Source organism: Panthera leo, chromosome D2, assembly GCF_018350215.1.
Source record: "Panthera leo isolate Ple1 chromosome D2, P.leo_Ple1_pat1.1, whole genome shotgun sequence".
Classification (NCBI taxonomy): domain Eukaryota; kingdom Metazoa; phylum Chordata; class Mammalia; order Carnivora; family Felidae; genus Panthera; species Panthera leo.
The window spans coordinates 77606754-77629488 of NC_056689.1; the positions used below are offsets into that span (position 1 = coordinate 77606754).

General features: G+C 51.3%; 1 protein-coding gene across 3 annotated transcripts in view; it reads left to right on the top strand.

Annotated features, from left to right (window-relative positions):
* BTBD16 (BTB domain containing 16) overlaps window positions 1–22735 on the top strand; it is a 44981-nt gene that overhangs the window by 3977 nt on the left and 18269 nt on the right. For all 3 annotated transcript variants that reach the window (XM_042908961.1, XM_042908962.1, XM_042908963.1), the window contains 7 exons: window positions 1721–1794; window positions 3978–4121; window positions 7757–7846; window positions 9719–9833; window positions 13344–13413; window positions 14710–14840; window positions 21898–22017. In XM_042908961.1, the coding sequence (XP_042764895.1) occupies window positions 1721–1794; window positions 3978–4121; window positions 7757–7846; window positions 9719–9833; window positions 13344–13413; window positions 14710–14840; window positions 21898–22017 (744 nt within the window). The remainder of the gene's footprint in view (window positions 1–1720; window positions 1795–3977; window positions 4122–7756; window positions 7847–9718; window positions 9834–13343; window positions 13414–14709; window positions 14841–21897; window positions 22018–22735) is intronic.

Consider the following 22735-nt stretch of genomic DNA (forward strand, 5'->3'; position numbering starts at 1 on the left):
AGAGGCAAAGCCCAGGTGCACAAGTGCTTTCCAGACCTACATCACGTACACTAACAGCAAGGCGAGACGCATGGCCAGACTCAAAGTCAAGGGGCAGGACGTCAGGAGTTTTGCAAGCATTAAGCCAAAAGCCCTTTGAGCGGTTCACCGCAACAAGTCCTTATGTCCATAAGATATATAGAGAATTTCCCCTTTTTCCTCTCTTATTTCTTCATCACGACTGGGGGAACTGAGTCCCCAACCTAATGGCATGTCTCCAGAATTTCCATGTGCCACTTCATCCCAGGCTGTCTGGTCCCAAAGGGTGACGAGGACAACTCATGCCATTTATTCCATTAACTTTCCAATGGTCCTAAAATCAACCTAGCCCTTGAAATTTGCGGAGCCCACAGGGTAAATGGTATACCTTGGCAAGCACCCATGACACCAGGCAAAGGCAATGTGGTTACTTCTGTTGTCTGGCTCAGCCGATGACAGTGATGTCTGTGAGAGTAGGTGAGCTCATGGGCATTGCCCACAGTTTCCAAAGTCCGTTGCCTCACTTTGAGATCACAGTCTGAACCCCTGACCTTGACCAGCGCTTCCCAGACGTGTGACCAAAGTCACCAGCAGGATCGAGGCTGGCTTGGGTCAGGTCCACTACTCCTGCTGGATAAATACCTCAAGCTCTCACTGCCTTCCTGGGGCTGAGTCACTAGAAGCCACCTTCCCCACTTGGAAAGGGCAGCATGTGGTCAATATTATTCTGGACACAGGTTCCCCCACCCATGCGCCCTCCGTGAACCCTGGCCCACGAGGGTTCTTGGAACCATTGGAAAAACAGCATGGCAAAAGTGACACTGACCCTATGCGGTCATCAAGTGCCCTTTGGCTGGTTGGCCTTCTTAGCCATGCTGAGGAGCGTGGGCTTTCCCCGAGAGCCCTGGGGAGACACTGAAGGATTCTCGGTAGGAGACAGGCAAGAGCAGATGTGCGTTTCACGTGGTTCTCAGGCTGCAGCCTCAGCTCTGCACCCGAGGGGAGCTCCCTGGAGACTGGAGACTGGCGGTGATTACAGGGTGATAATCATGGCTTGGGCGAAACTCACAGTAATAAGGGGAAAGAGAGAGGGATGAATTCACAAGATATTTGTCAGATCTAGGCAAGCGATCAGATGTGACAACATGCGGTACGCGGGCCTGGACAGCTGGAGGCTGGTGGTGCCGTTTGCCGGAGAAGGAGCAGGGCTGGTTTGGGGTAAAACCTGAGTTTGGTTTTTGGACACATTGAGACTGGGGCATGCATGACCCCTAAACAGAAGTATTGGTAAGTAACTTGGTAAGTTATTGGTAAGTGACTTCCCAGAAATGCTCAGAACTCTCCCTCCCTTTCTCTAGCAGATATTTGTTGAGTACCTACTCTATCCTACTGGACATTATTTTAGACCCTCAGCAAAAGAGGAGTCATGCAGGCGACCAGATATAACCTCAAATACCTTCGTGGTAAAGCCTCCCCGCAAACTGAAAACAGGAATCGAAATTCGGAGCCAGCCATCAGACAAAGCTTATCGTTTGCCAAACCGGCAGTCAAATGGTGACCTAAGGAAACTCTCGAGGGGCAAGATATGATAAGACAGATTAATTGGTGCTTTGAGGACACTCACACTAGAACGATACGTGTTGCAGCTGGAGAAAACCGTCAGTATTAACTCCAGAATTTTTTGTTTGCCTTTTCCCTTGAGGTTATGCGTTTCACAAATTCAGAAAATTTTCTCTGAGACCTCGAAGAACAAGCCCGTCCAAGGCAGGGAGGCAGGTGAGTGCTTGTCGCCAGTGGATTCCATCAGAATTCTGCTGCGCTCAGGGCCGAATGGTTTCTACGGAAGGAAACCCGCTGATAGGCCAGGTTCCTGGTCTCTGAGTTTCAGTTTCTGCCCGTTGCACACTGTCTAATGTCACATAGGCTCTGTAAATATTTGTCAAATGCGCCGTGAAATGATGCGTGAAACCAGGCTTGGCAAACATATTTTCATATGCTAATTGGTCACAGTCGAGACAGACATGCCGGTGTAAATAAATAGGCTTTGGATCGGTAGACTAAACAGAAACTCCATCAAGGATGGACAGTTCTTTCTTCTCTGTCCCTTTCAACTCCAACCAGTCATGACCTGGACATCACATTTGCACGGGTCCAAGAGGACTTTTTCTGATTTAGAATCAAGAACCAGGCTAGGTCTGTCCAGCTGGGAAAGGCTCACTGAGCCTCATCAGGCCTGGACAGGTCAGGTCCTTAAAGGAGTTTTGTTTTTGTTTTTTTTTAAATAAAGCCCACCCCACATGAAAGCTGCCTGAGGTCAGAGCCAGACTCCTACCCCAGGACAGGCCAATCGATTTCTTCTCACCTCTGGGTTCTGGTTGACTTGAGGCCCTGAGGAGTAGTCTGGGGCCATCTCCTGGCTCAGAGAAAAGAGTTCTGGGGTGAAGTGTGATGCCTGCCAGGCATGGGCCATCGTGAAAGCAAAAGTGGGTGTCCAGTGAGGGCACATGCTTTATCCACAAGTCTGCTCCTGCCTGAAACCACCCAAAACAGAGTAGGATTCTTTCTAGCCCGGCACCACCAGACCGTTTCCCAAGGTGACCCAAGATTTGACATGCGAGCCCACATGCTGAACCGCAGCACAAAACAATACCATAAAGTTGGTGAGTGACAATGTTAGTGACAGGAGAGGAAACAGGTGCCCAAGCTCATGCAGTCAAAATAACGGCAAGGCCAAGAAACAAGTCGATGGGGGCTCATGGCCCTCGAGGTCCCGTCTAGACCTGAGCTTTCACCAGCTCTGTGCTAACAGGAGTCCAGCCTGCAGAGGCCTCCTGCCCACAACCTCTCATGCCTCACCTGGCCGGGTATCCTTGGGTCCCCCATCTGCCCTCCCATCAAAGTGTCTCTCTTTTTCAATTTTTTAATTTTTTTTAATGTTTTGAAATGTTTATTTATTTTTGAGAGAGAGACAGTGTGAGCAGGAGAGGGGCAGGGAGAGAGGAAGATACAGAACCCGAAGCAGGCTCCAGGCTCCAAGCCGTCAGCTCAGAGCCCGACGCGGGGCTCGAACTCACGCGCCGTGAGATCGTGACCTGAGCCGAAGTCAGACGCTCAACTGACTGAGCCACCCAGGCGCCCCAAAGCCTTTCTCTTTTTAATCACCTATACTATAAGCATGAGATAAAGCCCCTTGCATAGCCCCCTACAGTTTGCAAAAGCCTCCTTTACCTTATAATCTTGTCCCATCCCTGTAACAGGGTTTTCCAGTGGTCCCCATTCCAAGGGAGGCTTATGAGGACTCTGCCTCCTGGTGATGGGACTTTGAGCTGCACTTTGCTGTCGCCTTTCAAGTGGGTGAAAATTAAGCACCCATACCCAGTAGCTTCAACAGGGGACTGGGTAGTGAGATCGCTTCCCAGGGGATATTTGCCAATGTCGGGAGACATTTTGGGTTGTCACAACTTGTGGGGGGGGGGAGGGTGCTACTGGCACCCAGTGGGTAGAAGCCAGGGATGTTAAATAACCTACAGTGAACCGGACAGCCTCCCAGCAGAGAATTATCTGACCCCAAATATGATCGGTGCCAAGGGTGAGACATACCGTAATGGGAAGTTATGGGGAGGCCCCCAAGAATGTCCCAGCCAGTGTCCCTTCCCCATGAAGCCTTTCCAATTCCCCAAGTAGAGGAAAGCGCATGTCCCTCTGGAGTCCTACAGCCGTTGGTCAGCCGCTCTTAGCCACTTATCTCTTTCTGTGTTGCCTTGTAATTCTGCTTATTGTATCCCCCTGGAGCAAGTGCCCCGAGGCCCACGCTGTCTTTTTGTTTTCTTCCTGGAGGGCCCAGCAAAGCCGCTGCCCATCTGCTCAGTGACTGTGACTGAATGCAAGGTGGGGGATTGACACGTCTCTTGGTAGGGACGCCGTGGAAGCATTTACTCAGCACTGTGTTCTCTCCTCAGACGTGATTCTCGAATGTCTGGGCTCCAGATGGGAACTCCATCAGCCCCAGCTTTTCCAGTCCGAGACCTTGAGCAAGCTCTACCTGATGGCGCTGGCCCAGAGCACCAAGAGGCCCACAAAGGAACTGGAGAGTCTTCTGCGAGGTATTTTCTCCCTGGCACCCAGCACTGAGCCCCAAATGCCCTCTGGTCTGAGGCTCCCCAGCTTTGAGTTTGGTCATCTGTTTCGAGACCAAGGCCACTCTGGCAGATAAGAGCAAGGCCCGTGGTGTGACCTCATCACAGGATTTAACCTCAGTCTCTGGCTATAAAATGGGAATAATAAATAGTTCTCACTATGTTCCTTTGAAGCCTAGAGAAGAAGGTAATACCTGTGAAGTTCTAGACCAATGCCTGGCATATATTGAGCGCTCAGTGAATGTCAGTTATTTGTCTCATAACAACCCAGTCCTGCCAGCTGAGGTGGAGACTCTCCCTGCTTCTTTGAGAAGAACAAACGGTGGTGTGGAGTCTCCTGATGAGTTTTCTGGAAGGCAGGCATAGTTGTCACATCTGGCCCGATACGCTGGTTAGAGGTTTACATGTTGTACGTCGATGTTATGTTTCCTTTGCTTTCTCTTCTCCTAACTTCACGTCATTCCATAACGTATTCAGGCCATTTCTTTCTTTCTTTTTGTCCTTTTCAACCCTCGTAATCCCCAGGCTCCCCTTCTGTGTCCCCTAAGTCCTTCTCCAGATGCACTGCCTTCTTTGGGCGATAAAGTTTGGCATCGCTTCGGGACGACTCCTAAGCAGGGACCATGGAAAAATTCAAGGTTTCCCAAGGCAGCCAGCCTTCCAGGATGTGGCAGCAAAGTTCTGTTATTCTCCGGCCAGACAGGCTGGCTGAGCCCCCGGCTGCTGCCGCACCCTGAGCCTGGAGAGAGGGCCTGGCCAGGGGGCCTCTGACTCAGTCCTTCCTGGCAGAGCTGGGAGCTGAGAGCAGGCTGCGGCACTCCCCCAGGACGGTGACGTCCCTCACGCGCACTCACAATCTTCCCTACTCTTTCCAAGTGTCTGTCCCAGTGTCTTCGAGAAAGGGACTGAGTCCTCCTTCCGTGTCCCCTGTGTCTGAGTCAGAACACTCACGAGGCACCCGGGGAAAGACCACGGAGACCCAGACATGAGTGCATTGAAAAGCCAGAGAACCTGGGCGCCTGGGTGGCTCTGTCGGTTAAGTGTCCGACTTTCGCCCAGGTCATGATCTCATGGTCTGGGAGTTCAAACCCCGTGTGGGACTCTGTGCTGACAGTGTGGAGCCTGCTTGGGATTCTCTCTCACTCTCCCTCTCTCTCTCTCTCTCTCTCTCTGCCCCTCCCCTGCTTAGGCTCTTTCTCTAAAATAAATACGCTTAAAAAAAAGAAAGAATTGGAAACAGAAAATAGAATGACTGTTAATGCTGTGGTCTTTGATACGTCTAGAATGATCTCACTGACAAGACTGGGCCCTGCGAAGACAACCCCCTGCTAGAGGCTGGGCCTGACTGGGGGGTGTCAGGGAAGGTGCAGAGATGAATCCCCACTGCCCGGACTGTCACAATTTTCCGGGGTCTCTTCCCAGGCACCAGCATGTGCACCAGGCCCTGGGGACCATGTTCGCATGATGCTCAGTAGACACGGCTACCGGCCTTTGTGCACCTGGGAAAGCAGGACGCATCTCACAGCGCATGGCTGGTCTCATGACCCCTGCTTTGGGTTCCTGAGAACACCCGCACTGCATCCTGGAGTGGTGGCCTGTGTGGAGAGGCAGCCTCCTGCAAGCACCCCTGTACTGGCCACACACAGCTGTCCTAGCTGCTCACTTTAAAAAAAAAAAAATTATTTAGAAAGAGAGCATGTGAGTGCAGAGCCTGATGCGGGACTCAACCTCACGAACCACGAGATCACGACCCGAGCCAAAATCAAGAGTCGGACGCTTTAACCGACTGAGCCACCCAGGCGCCCCCAGCTGCCCATTTTTGTCCCACCGAGAGTCCCGGATTAGCTGTGCTTTGGCAGGACATGCTTCTTCTCTAGGAAGAACCCCAAGGAAGAAACTGTGCTCTTTTCCTGAAAAGGAACCACCTTGGTTTCAGAGAACCTCAGAAGCACACGATTCAGCTATTACTTTCCTATTCGATTTTGAGGTTCTACATAAAACAGAGGGAAAGTCGAAGTTCTGTCTTCCACTGACTCTGACCCAGCCAATGATATTCCTTTCTTCCTTCAACAAATGTCAAGTGCTTAACCCCTCCTAAGCATGGTCCTAGGAACTCTGTCAGGAGGTTGGGGGACAGACAAGCCAACCCAAAATGACGATAAAGCCCAATAAATAGCATGACCCATGATGATACCAACTGCCACTTCCGGAGTGCCTCATCGGTGCCCAGCACCCGTGCAGCCGTCCCAGTCAGTGCCCCCAGTGGAGGTGGACAGAATGCAGCGTGCAGGCGAGAGGTGGTTCTGAAATCCTGGAGAAAAATGATTCAGAGAAGAGAACAAGGCTCAATAAATATTTGCCAAATGAGAGCCTGAAGAGAGCCAGGTGCCGTGAGCATGGTGAGGGGAGGCTCGACGGGGCCTTGCACGTCTGAGGAAAATGGATCTTTATTCTCCCTTTCTCTCCGCGGTCTTCGTAGTTGAACAGCGTGACATCCTTTTTTGGATCCTGACTCGTGTCATTTTTCATCACCTACAACCTTGAGCTCATTAGGCTTAGGATTCTGGGGATGGAATCCACTCATTTACTGGGGACCCGTGTGGGCAAGACTGTGTCGGGTCCCGGGGATGGAGTGGTGAGTAAACCGTCCGGTGTGCCGGCCCCCCCGATGAAAAACCAGCAGGCACATGACGTAATCGCAGGTGGTGGTAACAGTGAGTCTAGGAGGAAAAGTAAAGCCAGTTTGGGGGGAAGGTGAGGGTGGGGTGCTACGTTACATATGGAGGCAGGAGGGAGCCTGATGGGGAAGGGATGGAGCCCCGCGACTCTTCTGTGGAACAAGCCACAAAGAGGCAGGTTTGGGGTCCACTGAGCCGGAGACTGGTTGTCTTGGGGCCACTGGAGGGGCTTCGGCTTGGTACCAAGGGTGTGGGATGCCGCTGGAGAGCTGAGAGCGGTGTGTGTTGTAACTCACGTCTCAGAATAAGTCTGAGCGGCTGGCAGTGAATCGGGCTGCCCCTCCCCTGCCTCCTGGAAGCCTTAGGTGGCAGGGGTCCTCTCTTTGGACACCTGTGGGGCAAAGCTTCCACAGCCACAGGGTGGGTGCCTGCTTCCCATGCTCATTCTTTAGCAGGGGGTCACTGTGATCCCATCTTGTGCCAGGTCTGGGCTGCGTGCTTGGGTGCAGAGATGACAGTGGCCCACCCCTTGCCCTCAAACTGCTCCCAGGCTAAAGAGAGAAAGGGAGGAGGCAGGGAGAGAGAGTGAGCTCGGGAGGAGCTAGTGAAAAATAACTCGTGCAGTGAGAGCAACGGTTTCCCAGCTTTGACCGTCACAGTGGCTGTTTAAGAGCGGGGGGCAAGGTAGCCGACGAGCGCACGGGAACTCTGAACTATTTTTACAGCTCCTTATACTTCTTCCACTATTTCTAAATAAATAATCACTTCAGAAATACATCTTCCAAACCAGCAAACAGAAACAAAACCTGGTGCGATAAATGCCAAGGTCATGGTTGCAAAAGGGCCGTGGGACCGCCCCCTGTACCCGGCACAATTTGCTGCAGCTATCAGGTCCCTACATCCCTCTTCTTTTTCCTTTACCAGCTCAGCTGCCTGGGAAGATCAAGGAAAGACCCCCCACGAAGAAGATGATCATTTCCTTGAAGATCAATGACCCCGTGGTCACTAAAGTTGGTAATGTACCCCTGTCGTTTTAGGCTAAGAATGCCATTGAACAAACGGCCCTCCCGGCTTTAAAAACAAACAACAGAACCACAGAGGAGTGGCAGTGTTCAGTACTTCCTGATTAAAACTAGCTGAGCAGAGCAGAGACGGTGGAATGCAGCTAAAGAGAGGTGCTCATCCCTGGAAAAGAGGTGTGGAGGGTGCAGAGGAGAAAGGAAGTCGCAGGCTCATTAGACCCAGAGGCAGGGAGGCTCAGGTCCGTCCTCCCTCAGGGAGCACTTCGTGTGCCCCTTCCTACCGACTCCCATCCCTGGCTGGCTGCCAGCAGCAGAGAGCTCACCCTCTCCCACTGCACCCTGGCCACCTGGAAATGGACTTCAGTCTTAATGAAGCACGTGTGCTGTCACATGCTGTCATGGTCTGCAAATGTGCAGGTCAGGAAGCCATCTGCAGAAGCACCGGGTAGACCAGTTGTCCTCGGAGTGCATTGGCTCCCACACAGTGCTGACTGGGATCGGGGAAAATTTGGAATAGCCCAGTCCCTCTGCTCCCTGGTCCCCAGACCTTAGTTCTTAGATATGAAAATATCCGGGCTCTTTCCAGGCATCCTTTTTTTTTTTTAATTTTTTTTTTTTACATTTATTTATTTTTGAGAGACAGAGAGACAGAGGACAAGTGGGGAGGGGCACAGAGAGGGAGACAGAGAATCTGAAGCAGGCTCCAGGCTCCGAGCCATCAGCACAGAGCCTGACGCGGGGCTCGAACTCACAGACCGTGAGATGATGACCTGAGCTGAAGTCGAACACTCAACCAACTGAGCCACCCAGGTGCCCCTCTAGGCATCCTTAACTTTTTGGGAGACCCCAGACTCTGAGGACAAGATTTTCCTTAGGAAAAAAGCACAGCCACGCGCACACAGCGTTCTGTACATGTTTGGGCAGTCACCTCCCTGCACAGGCCATGGAGCCCAGGTTAGCAGAGAACCCCTGAGGCGCAGACCCCGGGATGGGTTTAGAATAGCATTCTTTCAGTGCAAACTGGTGCAGCCTCTCTGGAAAACAGTATGGAGGTTCTTCACACAATTAAAAATAGATCTACCCTCTGACCCAGCAATAGCACTGCTAGGAATTTCCCCAAGGGATACAGGAGTGCTGATGCATAGGGCACTTGTACCCCAATGTTTATAGCAGCCCTTTCAACAATAGCCAAATTATGGAAAGAGCCTAAATGTCCATCAACTGACAAATGGATAAAGAAGATGTGGTTTATATATACAATGGAATACTACTTGGCAGTGAGGAAGAATGAAATCTGGCCCTTTGTAGCAATGTGGATGGAACTTATTATGCTAAGTGAAATAAGTCAGGCAGAGAAAGACAGATACCATATGTTTTCACTCTTATGTGGATCCTGAGAAACTTAACAGAAGACCATGGGGGAGGGGAAGGGGAAAAAAAAAGTTACAGAGAGGGAGGGAGGCAAACCATAAGAGACTCTTAAATACTGAGAACAAACTGAGGGTTGATGGGGGGGGGGAGGGGAAAGTGGGTGATGGATGATGGGCATTGAGGAGGGCACCTGTTGGGATGAGCCCTGGGTGTTGTATGGAAGCCAAGTTGACAATAAATTTCATATTAGAAAAAAAAATCGCATTCTTTCAGCAGGAGCTCACTTTTCTTTGGCTTCATCTTCCTTGGTGGAGGCTGGGAGCCCGGGCTGTAGCTGTGCTCAGGTCCGAGCACGTGCATTTCCTCTAAGGGCGTCTCTGCCAACACAGCCAGGGGACCCTTGAGCATCCAGCCAGGAGGGCACCTGCAAGGGAGGGACGCGGGGTCCAGAGCCCCGGGCTGACGGCTTTCTCTCTTGGATGCTGCCTCCCAGCCTTCGCCATGGCCCTGAAGAGCCTCTACCTGAGCCAGGTGGAGATGAACGTCGACGACGTGCTGGCCGTGCTGGCTTCCGCACACGTTCTCCAGTTCAGCAGCCTGTTTCAAAGGTAAGGAAACATAGCAGGGCTCGGGCCAGGCCCAGCCCTGGGCAAGGTAGAGGGGGTGCCCCCTGGCCCATTCATAGAATGGCCGCTGTCCACGGGCTAGAACATCCGGGTTTCTTGGCACAGAGCTGTGAGTCTGCAGAGGGACCGAGGCATGAATCCACCCGTCTCTTTCAGTATTCTTCAAAAAAAACCAGTCTTTTTCTTAAAGTTTTCTATTTATCTTTGAGAGACAGAGTGCTAGTGGGGAGGGGCAGAGAGAGAGGGAGGCACAGAATCTGAAGCGGGCTCCAGGCTCTGAGCTGTCCGCACAGAGCCCGATGCAGGTCATGTGAGATCATGACCTGAGCTGAAGTCAGACGCTTAACTGACTGAGCCACCCAAACGCCCCTGTAATATTTTTATTCTTACAAATGTTACACACGGTCACGGTAGATCTTTCAGAAGAGAGAAAAATGCAAAGATCAAAGTCAGCTGCCCACCAGTCCCGCTGCCCACTGGGGGCACAGCCTTTCTCTTGGGGATTCAGACCCCACTGACCCACCTGGGCTGCCTGTCCGGGGTGCCGAGCAGGGGAAACCAGGAGGCATTCACAGTGGATGGACATCGAATGTGAAAGCCTGCTCATCCTGCCAAGGGTTGCCTGGGTTCATGGGCACCAAGAGAACATGTGGGTACTGAAAGCAGGAGAGTGCAATGCAGCCTTGGGGGCTGACATTCAGAGGCTCCCAGTTTTCATTAGACTTTTTCCGCAAAGCCAAAAGCAGCCTAGGATGCGAGCAGCAGGGTCTGTGCTGAGCCCTGCTCTAAGCCGCTCTTTGGTCTCCCTGTGCCTCAGTGTTCTCAGATGTGAAATGGGGCTCATTACATTCATCCTGAGTACTTCGCGGGACTTTGTTCAGGGTGAGGGGATGTCGGCATGAAGGGCTTTGAGGTGGGGCCTTTGCCCCGGTCAGACACTGTTCTCAGCTTTTGGCGAGGGTGACCTCACTTTATCCTCCCTGCAGGGAGGTGGTATATCATTATGTCCACTTCACAGACAAGAAAACTGAGGCCTCACAAGGTGAGTAACTTGCATAAGGCCACAGTAGAGCCGCCAGAACATGCAGGAGGCCAGGGGTCTCGGAACCTGTACCCCTAACACTGTCCTTTTCGGCTTTGCTCTGCTGAGGAGGTAGTGTCGCTTGCTCGTTCAGGGGTTCACTGACTTTCAGTGGCATTTGGTGAGGTGAGGTTTGCTTGGGGCCAGTCACCTGCCAGCTCATTCCGTCACCTTCGTTCACTCATCTGCTCCTTTAAGAACGACGTCTTGGGCGTCTCCAGGACACCAGGACCAGAGGGGCAAGGGCCCTGCCCTCTGAAGCTTCTTGCCCTACGGTCTCCAGGGCACAGGAAATGAGTAAAGTGGAATGAAGGATGGAGATTCCCAGATGGAACATTTTGTGTTATGTGTGATTAATTTCAAGTAAACGGGGCCCAGTGATTAACAAGAAGAGTTCTTAGAACCTCCCCCTTTTCCGTATCCCGTAATACTGCTCCATTCCAGTAACTTACGAAAGGGTAGGTGAACCGAGTGGAAAATTGCTGATGGGATTCACTCTTCTAGAATATTCTGTCCCTTCCCTTGGGCTTTTTCGGGGATGTGTGCCTCCTGCAGTCACGTCCTGGACATCGAGCTGGTGTCTTGTAGTCTTTGATTTCCTAATACCTTCTGGGATTCAACATAGGGGATTTAGGGCAGGGATGATCCACCAAGCTTGTTCTGCTCTACGCCTCAGTATCCTCTTTTGAGGAAATGGATGGATGAATGAACTTCCCATCCAAGACAAGAGAGGACATCAGCTGCTCTGTAGAGGGCAGGGGTAGGATCTCTCCCAAGGATCTTGCAGGTTTCAATTCACTTTCGTAGAGTCCACACAGCCAGATTCAACCCCGAAGACACTTTTGAGCAGGGGTCTCATTTCTGGGGCGCCTGAAATGACTCAGGCCAGATGCTCGATCAAGAGCATCAAGAAGCCTTATGAGGGATGCAGACGTCCTATGAACTGAGGGATGCAGGCTCTCGGAGGCCTGGACGTGACAACCGAGGACACACTGAGGGGACCAGAGTCTTGAAAAGGTGCTCCAGCGTGTTGGCATGGCCTGACCTGGACGGTGGGTGGCGGGAGGTGGGAGACCAGCAGGTGTAGGTACAGCCGGATTGTGCAGGGTCTGGGGCTAACTAAGGAGTCCAGTCTGGACTGCAGTTGATGGCTGATCGTCCGGGGTTTGCTGAGATTTCCCTCGTGTTGTATATGCCACCCATCTTCCGTGCCATACAGACTTCATAAAACTGCTAAGCCCCAGCTTCCTTGCTCAGGACACTTCTGAGCAGCTCTTTCCTGGTGTTCTAATATCTCTGGTCCCTAAGCCGGAAGGCCAGCCTCCCTCATGGAGCAGGGATTCCAGCTGCTGTCTCTCAGCCTTGGCTGCCCTACCTCAGGCCCAGCTTCCTTGGAACCCTAGCCTGGCTATTGGGGGCCCATCTTACTCTTGGAACCCTAGCCCTGGCTATTGGGGGCTAAGCCAAGAATGACAGGTTCTTCATTTTCCTTCCTCCGCCCCAACTTGGTTCAAGGTCAGAGCGCAAGGGCTTTGGGGATAATGAGCCACACCCGTCATTGCACGCGGGCATATGGACCTTGCTCAAGATTCTCCAGATAGCTGTGGCCAGGTCTTACAGGTCAGATCCCGGTCGACCTGGCACACCGCTGGGCTGGCTGTCACCTGCCTTCAAGAGGCTGATGGTACATTTGGCCGCAATGTGACAGCACAAGCCTCAGTGTGTGTGTGTGTGTGTGTGTGTGTGTGTGTGGTACGTGGGTGTGTGTGGGTGTGTTTGTATAGGGGAACAGAAATGTCGTGTGGGTCACTCTGATAGCATCACAAATCCAGGTGCTGAACAAGACCTCGAAGGTCATCTTGGCTGAGCTCCCAGCCAAGGGCAGAATCACCCAGATGGCTGCCCTGGTCTGAATCACACGTAGCAGAAGCCATTCCCCTTTGGGGGATGCGGAGTGTGCGTGCCGGTTCCATCTGGTACGGTTCCTTGATTTCGTGCATCAGATATGCGCACTGGCCCAGCTGGGCTCAGGGCTGTCACGTGCATGCATGTATGAGCATGTTTCAGGCTTGCTTTGCCTCCCCTGGTCTGGGGAAGCCTGGCCATTCCAGTTCAGCCTGGCCAATGAGTCTGACCGTGAGAAAGGGGGAGCACGAGTGAGGGTGTCAGCCTCTTAGAACACTAACTTCTGTGCCTTAACTCCAAGCCCAGCTAATTCTGTTCCCGTTTGTCGCTGGTAAGAGCCAGCACCTAAAGAACACCATGCCTGGTGGCCGGCAGGACTCGCACCTCTGGCAAACACTCGGTTTCCAGCTCTCCCACCATCCTGGAGGTGAATGAAACCTCTGGGGCTGCCCCTTCTCTGAAAGCAGCCTCGGGACCCTCCAGGAACAGCATTTCTCTCTCTGCAGGTGTGTGGCTTTGATGATGAAGGGACTCACGCCAAGCACCATCAAGAGCTTTTACCTGGCCGGCTGCAAGGTGAGAACAACCTGGACAGAGCATACGGCACCTGGGGACTTTGGGGAGCACCCCCCAGCCTCTAGGATTTTACCCGCCAGGCCCAGCTCCAAACAATTATGAAAAATAATTTTATTTTGAAGGGACATCTTAGGGGCGCCTGGGTGGCTCAGTCGGTTAAGCATCCGACTTTGGCTCGGGTCACGAACTCCTGGTACGTGAGTTCGAGCCCTACTTCAGGTGAGCTCAAGCCCTGCTTCGGGCTCCGCATTCTCTCTGCCACGTGTGGGATTCTTTCTGCGCCTTGCTCACTCTCTCAAAATATAAATAAATAAATAAATAAATAAATAAATAAATAAAGTGTTAAAAAATTTAAAAACAAACAAACAAATAAATAAATAAAGTGTTAAAAAATTAAAAAACAAAAGGACATTTTAAAGCCAAAAATTAAATATTAATAATAATAATAATAACAATAATAAATGTAAACAAAAACTTAAAAAGTAAGGAGGAAAAAATATGAGCACAGTCTTTCTCACCAGAATAGCAGACAGTCTTCCAGGATATCCTTTTTGGAGTCAGGTGGAATTGTGTCCCATCCCCGTACCCTTGCCCTGGGGCCAGTCACTGTGCCAGTATCGGGAATAAATGATGTAATCTAATGGTCTCATTCTCAGAGGAGAACACCACCGGATCCATCCTGATCAGGGTGACAGCTTCTAAGTGGCAGTGCTGGGCTCGAACCCCAGGCCATCTGATCCCTGCCTTCCTCTGTGAGGCTACCGTTGGCCTGGATGGGCACTCACCCCGTGAAACAGGCCCATCTGACCATGACGTCTGGTTCACTCACGATCGGCTGGTCCCAGTGCTCTCGTAATGGCAGCTAAGAACGTGCTAAGTGCCTATTTTGTCAAAGACAATAAGTGTCCCCACCGTCCATCAGTAACTAGAAAGTCACTCTGTGGGCAGTGTCTTTGCATTCTGGTCAACATTTTCTGGCCACTCTTGGCCTGGGAAGGACTGTAGCCCCCAGGATGTGCAAAGCGTACTGAGACCCTGCCAAGGTCCCTGGCCCTGGGAGAACCTTCCCACTTCCTTTGGACTTTGATGTCAGGGTATGTGCCCCCCACCAGCCTCAGCACTCCATCTGGGGTACACCCTGCAGGCCCTTCCATGATCCGTGACTGACTTCAGCCCGGAGATTTCAGTGTGCAAGTCCTGTGGTCAGACCACCAGGCAGCATTGTCACAGGCCAGCAGAGGGCGCCAAGAGTTCAGGGATCGCTTTATCTATCCTTGGCTTTTCTTGCCTTCGCAGTACAAGGAAGAGCAGCTCACCACTGCCTGCGAGAAGTGGCTGGAAATGAACTTGGTCCCTCTGGTAGGAACACAGATCCACCTCCGGAAAATCCCGCAGGAGCTGCTTCACAGAGTACTTCGGTCCCCCAGGTCAGAGCTGGTGCCCAGGGGTGCTATGCTGGGGGGGGGGGGGGTACCAGGAGCTGTCCCTGGGGTGGGCCTGGGGCAGCAGGGCCGGTCCTGGGAGGGGGGTGCTCCAGCGGGGTGCATCCACACCTCTGCTGGCCATGCCAGGTGTCCTACACGTCCTCCATCCCAAACTCCCCACCATCCGGAACAGCTGGCCGGGGTGGGGGCTGAAACGCAGGGCACTGTGGGTAGGGATGGGGACAAGATCCCTTCACGCTCCTTCACTGGGGTGAGGACCTTCTGGGTGCCCGCTGTCCCGTGACCCACATGGTGGTTCATTCGGTAATTGCCTACATAATGTTAAAAAATCCTGACAACATTAATATACACCCGCTGTGGAAAATGGAAAACAGGGAAACGCAGAAAACAGAAAATAAGCACTCTCGTCCTAAATTGATTCCTGCCTTTAGCCCTGAGCCCTCTCCTGAACAGATGTGACCCAGACACCAGACTCTCTGTTTGACGCTCGAGCTAAAACCCAACCCTGGGGGCCCCCACCCTGTGTTCCTTTAGCGGCTGATCAAACTGGAATCTTGGGGGGCCTTCTGAACATCACGTGGCCCTCCGCCCCGACTGCGTCAGTAGCACTTTAAGACCCAGCCCGTCTCCAAGGGCTTCTCTCCACAGGCACCAGCCAGAGATCTCCATCATCTGTTGTCTGGACCACTGCGGGGACCTCTGACTCGGGGTGTTGTGTCAGCTCTTGACCCCCTCCAAGAACATCTCTAGCCAAAGAGATTTTGGCATGCCCACGTACCCCCAACATCTCACCGGCCGCGAGGCACCCACGGGGGCTACCTTGGATCTCAGCCCTGCCGAGCTCCTTGGTACCCACCAGTCTGCTCCCCTCCAGCCCAGTTCCTAGAAACGTCCCCAGTTCTTGGCCTTTTAGGCTTATTTCCAGTGTTCTATCAATATGAAAGTAGTGCCTTGGTGACCTCCTTCAACGTACCTCCTTCTGTCTTCATCCCAGATATCTTCCCATATGAAATTTCTAGAAGTGACATTATTAAGTCAACAGGACTTTCTGGTTTTGTCACAGGTAAAAAGCATTCTAAAAAATATTCTATTTGAAAATAATTTCTAACAAATCAAGATGGCAAGAACAGTATAAAGAATATCTCTATACCCTTTACCCTATTTTGTTCAGTTTCTGCTGTTTGTTTGATCATCTGCATCTGTAGGTGTAACTGTGTACCCACCTAGTTTTTCCTGAACCCTCTGAAAGCAAGTTGCACACATCATGTACCCTGTCTCCTAAATGCTTCAGTGTTTATTTCCTAACAGAAAGAACCTTTTAATGTAATCACAATGCAGTTGTCAACTTCAGGGAATTTAGCATTGATGTTAATGCCTTGACATGATTAGCCCAGTGCCGTCCTTTATAACATTCCTCCCCCCAGTGCGGGATCTGGTTTAGGATCACATATTGCATTTACTTGCCATGACTCTTTGGGACTCTTGAAAAGGTTCTCGATACCCATTGCCAAGGTACCGAGATTGTTTTCCCTTTGGGCAGGTTTCAAAAGTGAGAAGTAAATTCCGCTAAACATTTTAGCCGTATGTTAGAAATGGAATGTTTACTCGTGGTCGTGTGGTGGAAAGCATCTGATATCAGAAATTAGATCTGCAAAGATTCATTCCACTGTTGGTTTGAATTTACTAAGTGGCTTGTGAGGCCCTCGCACTTACAGAGAAATGTGGTTGGTAGAACAGAGTTCTGGTGTGGAGGGAGACCATATTAGCAGGAAGACCTCAGGAACCCAGTCCAGGAACACTTCTGGGGCCCTCGGGGGGGGCACTCCTGGTGTCATTCTGCCCTACTCCCTGATGCTTTTCCCCAGCCTCCGGCAGAGGAAAGGTTACACAACCGTGGAGGAAAAGGTAAACAAGGCATCCCTTAGACTTTTCGTAACACTGTCCCTCCCTTGGAAAGACTGAGCTGTCGCACCCTGGTAGTATTTGACCAAGAAAAGGGAAAAGTTGTCTGACCACAGCCAGAACCTTGGTGATGGAACAGGCCTTACAAAATGTCCACTAGGCAGGAAAAGAGGTCAAGCACCTTCCACGTCAAGCGTCTAGACTCACAAGCTTGGAGAGACATGACAGAGCTGGGAACTGGGTCCTGCTCCTCGGGCCCCTCCCCCAGGAGCTGTGTCCACACAACCCAGAGCCATCCCGGCAGCTGGAGGAGACCCTGTGTGGCCTTGAGCATGTCATGGGGCCCATGTGCCTTGGAGAGACCGGGCTAACGGCTCCCAGACTCGTGTTCGTGTTCCCCGGGGCACATTCTCCTCACCCGCCCTGTTGATGTCCAGTGACCGCCTGCTTTAAAGCTGGAGGGAGGTGGGGAAAAGAGGGTGCTGGAAGACAGGGCCTGGCCGCACCCCGTGCCCGGCGGGATTGTTAGACATTCACCCAGGCTCGGGTTCCTCATCCGGGCGCACTTGTTGGCTGGTGGATCTGGCACTTTGGACCGCAGCTAATGAAGAACAAACCTTTGGACGAGTGCGCTGTTACCAAGCACACTGGGGTATGTGTGCAGCCCTGTGCACTGTGCCTTTCAACCACCACAACCCTATGCGATAGGTAGTTATTGCCCCTAAGATAAGAGGGACAGTAAAAGGCAGGGCTGGGCTCCAACCTGGGACTCAGGCTCCAAGGTCCAGGCTCATACCCTCCATGCCGCAACGTCTCTTCATTCGTCACAGAGACCAGGCTTCCCGGCAACCAGAACTCCACCAGATCTGGGTCGTCCTGGCAAGTCACGTGACGCCAGAGCAGCCGTGTGACCACACCAACCCTTGAGGTCGGGGATGGTGCATCCCCGGGGCCCAGGAAGGTACACTGTGGCCCACCCCCCGGTGTTTGGGTTTCTAAGCATCATCGGAACAACATCCTTCTCAGCAGGTGCTTCAACTTCTGGGCTGTTCACCTTCCCTTTCTGAAGTCCCTTTGACCTCAGCTCCCTTTGGGTTTTGCTCTCCATTTTATAAATGACCTCGCATAAAATACACACCGGTTTACTAGCCTCCAGGGCCTCTGGTTTTAATTTCTTTGCCTGGGCCTTGGGTTTTCAGTTCATTTTGTCTTTAGAGGTCACCACTAGGTTACCCTGTTCCACTAACTCTAATATTATGAAAGCTTCATTCCGAGTTTTCTGGAAGCCAAGCTCCTTGTAGACTCAGGAACATGGGAAACTTGGCAAGCTGTCTGGTTCCTATCAGCAGGAAGGCTGCCTTGCCGCCCCTGCAACGGGGGTGTGCCCGCTTCTCCCTGGCTTCCTGTCGAGGACACCACACGTCTTGAGGGCTCAAGAATTCCCAAGAGAAGCCCCCTCCCCCCCCCCCCCCCCCCCCCCCCCCCCCCCCCCCGTCCTCCACATCAGGCCTGTCCAACAGCTTTCCCACTAACATCTGGAACGCCACGGGGCATGGCTCTCAAACGTGATAGTTCCTGGGGCGCCTGGGGGGCTGAGTCTTAGGTTAAGTGTCTGACTTCGGCTCAGGTCATGATCTCGCAGTTTGTGAGTTCGAGCCCCGTGTCAAACTCTGTGCAGACAGCTCAGAGCCTGGAGCCTGCTTCAGATTCTGTGTCTCCCTCTCTCTCTCTGCCCCTTCATCACTGTCTCTCTCTCTCTCAAAAAAAAAGTAATAGTTCCTGAAGCTGGTGGTTCTCTGGCTAATCGCAACAATACCTACTAACTATTGAGCACTTGTTGCATACAGAGCACTCTGAGTGGGTTATCAGCCTAATTCCTATAGCCACCCAGTGAGGTGGGTACTGTTACCTGCTTTCTTACCTGTGGAATGGAGATTACGGGAAATGCAAAGATTGACCCAGGCTCCCTCCATGTAGCATGAGAAATGGGATTTGAACGCAGGTCCGGGCGGCCCCAAAACCCCAGGTCATTACCAGCCTAGCCCATTTCTCCTTATTGATAATCAAGATCAATAAGGATATTGATGGATCTATTTTTCATTGTAGAAAAAACTTTTAAATGTAGGAAGATCACAGTTGGGCCCACTTCCCAAAATGAACACTGGCATTTTGTCATAAGAAAGAAAACATTACCAATAAAGCAGGACTCGACTGTGCACCCTCCCCAGCCTTATTCTCCTTCCCTTCTCTCTGCCTCCCTCCCTCCCTCCCTAAAGACAATCAGACCATTGTCATGGGCTCGCGCGAACTCATCCGTGTGATTATAGTCTCACTACATATATGTGTGTCCATAAATAACATTTTGCAAAGGCTTAAACTTCAAATAAATGTTCTCATAGTGACTTTAATGTTCTGCCGCTTTACCTTACTCACTAACATGATGCGATGTGTTCTCTCCATATTGATACTTACATATCTGATTAGCATTTTAAATTTGATGTTGTACAGGGTTCCATAGAATGAATAGAGAACAATTTTTCATTCCCTTCTTAATGGCCGTTTGATTTATTTTGCTTCATTTTTTGTCGTGGCAATCGATGCTGCCGTGGGTACCCTTGTTTGTGGTTTCTTGTTTGCGTTGAGACGGCGTTCTCTATACTCAAAGGGGGGCCTTTATTATTTACATACAATTTTCTCAAAAAAAAAAAAAAAAAGACCAACAGTGCCTTGTTAGAAGCATTCTTCTCTTAAAGAACAAATGCCAGTTGCCTCCCAATGGCTATTAGTGAGCCCCAGTAAACACAGGGAGAACAGCCCAGATGTTCCCCGAGGGAAGTTTAAGAACTCTGTAAGTCCTGCTTTGATTGAGGCCATCAGGGCTCTTATGTAAATGAAAATATGTTTGAGTGTCCTGAGCAGGAGCCAATACTTTCGAGCACTGGTACTTGGTCTAAAGACAGGGCTTTATTTGAACAATTACCATTCACAATGAAAGTAAAACCAGAATCCTGATTCATGGAGCCCCAATTACTCCTCCTGTGTTGCTGCCTGTTCCTCTTTGGAGAGGTCCCAAAGAACCTTCTGGGCTTGGGAACCTTGAGCTTGGATTCTGCACTGGGAGTCACGTAGCTCCCCAGCCCAGAGGTGGTTGGTGTCCCTGTGGAGTTCTATGTGGGCACATCATATCAAGTGGCTGTGACATCCGCCCTCCTGCCTCACTGTCATTGCCCAGACAGTGACAAATTTGGTCCTGTCTGGCCAGAGTCAAAGCCCATGCATCTGTAGGTAACCTGAAAACAGAGCAAAGAGACATTCTGTGATCAGAAATGGTGTCAAAGGTGGGTGGGTGACATTTCCATTGTTCTTTAGAGTCCCTACTTAGCTTGGGTCCCACCCACCAAGACCACTCAAAGTTGCGGGTGCAGAGGCCGTGACAGGTTTCGAAGCCAGTGTGCCATTCCTGTGGTCAAGACCGGAAATATCGAGGGGTTTAAGAAACACCGAAATGACTTCTCAGATAATCAAGTTGTTGGAGGCTGTTTAGAGAACCTCTTTGGGAAACACCCTTCCTTTACAGAGTTGACACCGTGGGGAGCGACACTCGCTCCCTCTCACCCCTTGTTTCTTGATAAGAAGTCTCATGCCGCTGCAGGCCAAGCGTGGGTTCTGCAGCCAGGACCTGGCCCTGCCACTTACGAGTCCCAGCGGCCACTCATTAGCACGCTCCTAGGTGCCAGGCACTGCACTGAGCAAGCTGTACGTGTGTGGTCGGCTCGATGATGTCGACATCCCAACCCCCAGAGCCTGTGAATCTGTTAAGTTGCATGGCAAAGAGGAAAAACATTGCGGATGGATGACCTTGAGCTGGGGAGGGCGTCCTGGGTTACCCAGGTGGGCCCAGGATAATCACAAGGCTCCTTCCACATGGAAGAGGGAGGCAGGAGGATCAGAACCAGAAGGAGATTGATTGGAAGGCACTGTGCTGTTGGCTTGAGGGTGGAGGAAGGAGCCACAGGCCATGGGATGTGGGTGGCCTCTAGAAGCCGGAAAAAGCAAGGAAATGATTTTCCATAGAGCCTCCAGAAAGAAGGCGGCCCACCCCTGGATCTTAGCTCAGTGAGATCGATTTTTATTCTTCTGACCTCCACAACCGTAAGATAATGCATGTGTGTTGTTTTAAGCCACTTGGTTCATAGCAGTTTGTTACCGCAGCGACAGGAAAACTCAGCATTGTCACTCACGTAGACTTTGAGCGTTGGCTGTCACCACTATCTGCAGATGAGGGCGTAGTGGCTGGGGGGCCGCCCAGCAGCCTGCAGGAAGTTCCACAGCCAGCGTGGGGCTGAACGGAGCCACGCCAGGTCTGACCCCAGGATCCTGTGACCTTGGATAAGCTATTTAGCCCTCAATCGGGGCTGGGACTAGAAGGTGATGAGTGAGGCACTAACCTCGGGTGCAAAATTTAAGGGGACACAAAACAACCCTCAGTCTTCAGATAAAGTATATTGTAGTGCGATACTTTAAAATCGACAGTAATGCAAAAAACCACAATGAATGAATGGGGCGCCTGGGTGGCTCGGTCGGCTAAGCATCTGACTGTTTATTTCAGCTCAGGTTATGATCTCATGGTTCCGGGATGGAGCCTTTAGTCGGGCTCCATGCTGGGCATGCAGCCTGCTTGCGATGCTCTCTCTCTCCCTTTCCCTTCACCCCTCCCCCCCTCAAAACCCACGCTGAACAAAATATTAAAATTTTAAGTAAACATAGGGCCAGTCTGAATTCACATATCCATATAAGGAATGTATCGCAACTTTGCAGGATTGCTGTGTGGAATTAAATGAAAGAAACATCCAAACACGTCTCACACACACCTGTCTGTGGTAAGGGCTCATTAAATGCTGCCCGTGGCTTTGGTGGCACAGCTGGTGGGCGTCAGGCTGCTGAGGGTCACATCCCAGCGCTGCCATTCACTGTCCCAGTGACCCTGAGAAGGTCACTTCATCTCTCTCTGGCTAAAGTGACCGACAGACTCGGGGGTGGTATTGCCTCAGACCTCAACTCACTTTTAACTTTCTGCTTTCTTACAAATCGTGTGAGATTGTGCTATTCCTGAAATGTCTTCTCTTATTTCGGCCAGGTTGTTCACTTTTGATGAGTTTCATCTTCTGAAAACGCTACTTTTGTGGGTCTTCTTGCAACTGAACCCCAAAGTGCAGACAGTTCCTGTGCAGGAAACGGTGCTGGCATTTTTTACCAGGTAACAGGACTTCGTGTTGATTGATGAAACGCACATATGCCGGGTTTCTGTACTCGTAATATCATGGAGGAAAAGCGTCAGTGACGTGATTTTTGATAGCATCATCATCTAGAGTGCACAGAATGCAATTTTCTTTATGGGGCCTAAGATTTTGGGGTGTCCTTGAGCCGCTGGAAACGGCTCACATACTTGAAAACGTGAATAACATGTAGGTGCGATCATAAGAGATACTCATGTGCTTCTGAACACGTTCTGTCCAGCAAAAGACATGCTATACGAGGTACTCCTTTTATTTAGAAAAATGTATTACCAAACCACACTGACCTTAAAAACATCGTATTTTATTTTATTTTTTTATTTTTATTTTTTTTTTAACGTTTATTTATTTTTGAGACAGAGAGAGACAGAGCATGAACGGGGGAGGGGCAGAGAGAGAGGGAGACACAGAATCGGAAGCAGGCTCCAGGCTCTGAGCCATCAGCCCAGAGCCCAACGCGGGGCTCGAACTCACATACCGAGAGATCGTGACCTGAGCCGAAGTCGGACGCTTAACCGACTGAGCCACCCAGGCGCCCCAAAAACATCGTATTTTAAATGTACCTGGGGGCGCCTGGTGGATCAGTTGGTTAAGGGTCTGACTCTGGATTTCCACTCAGGTCACGATCTCATGATTTTTGGGTTTGAGCCCTGCATCGGGCTCTGCGCTGACAGTGTAGAG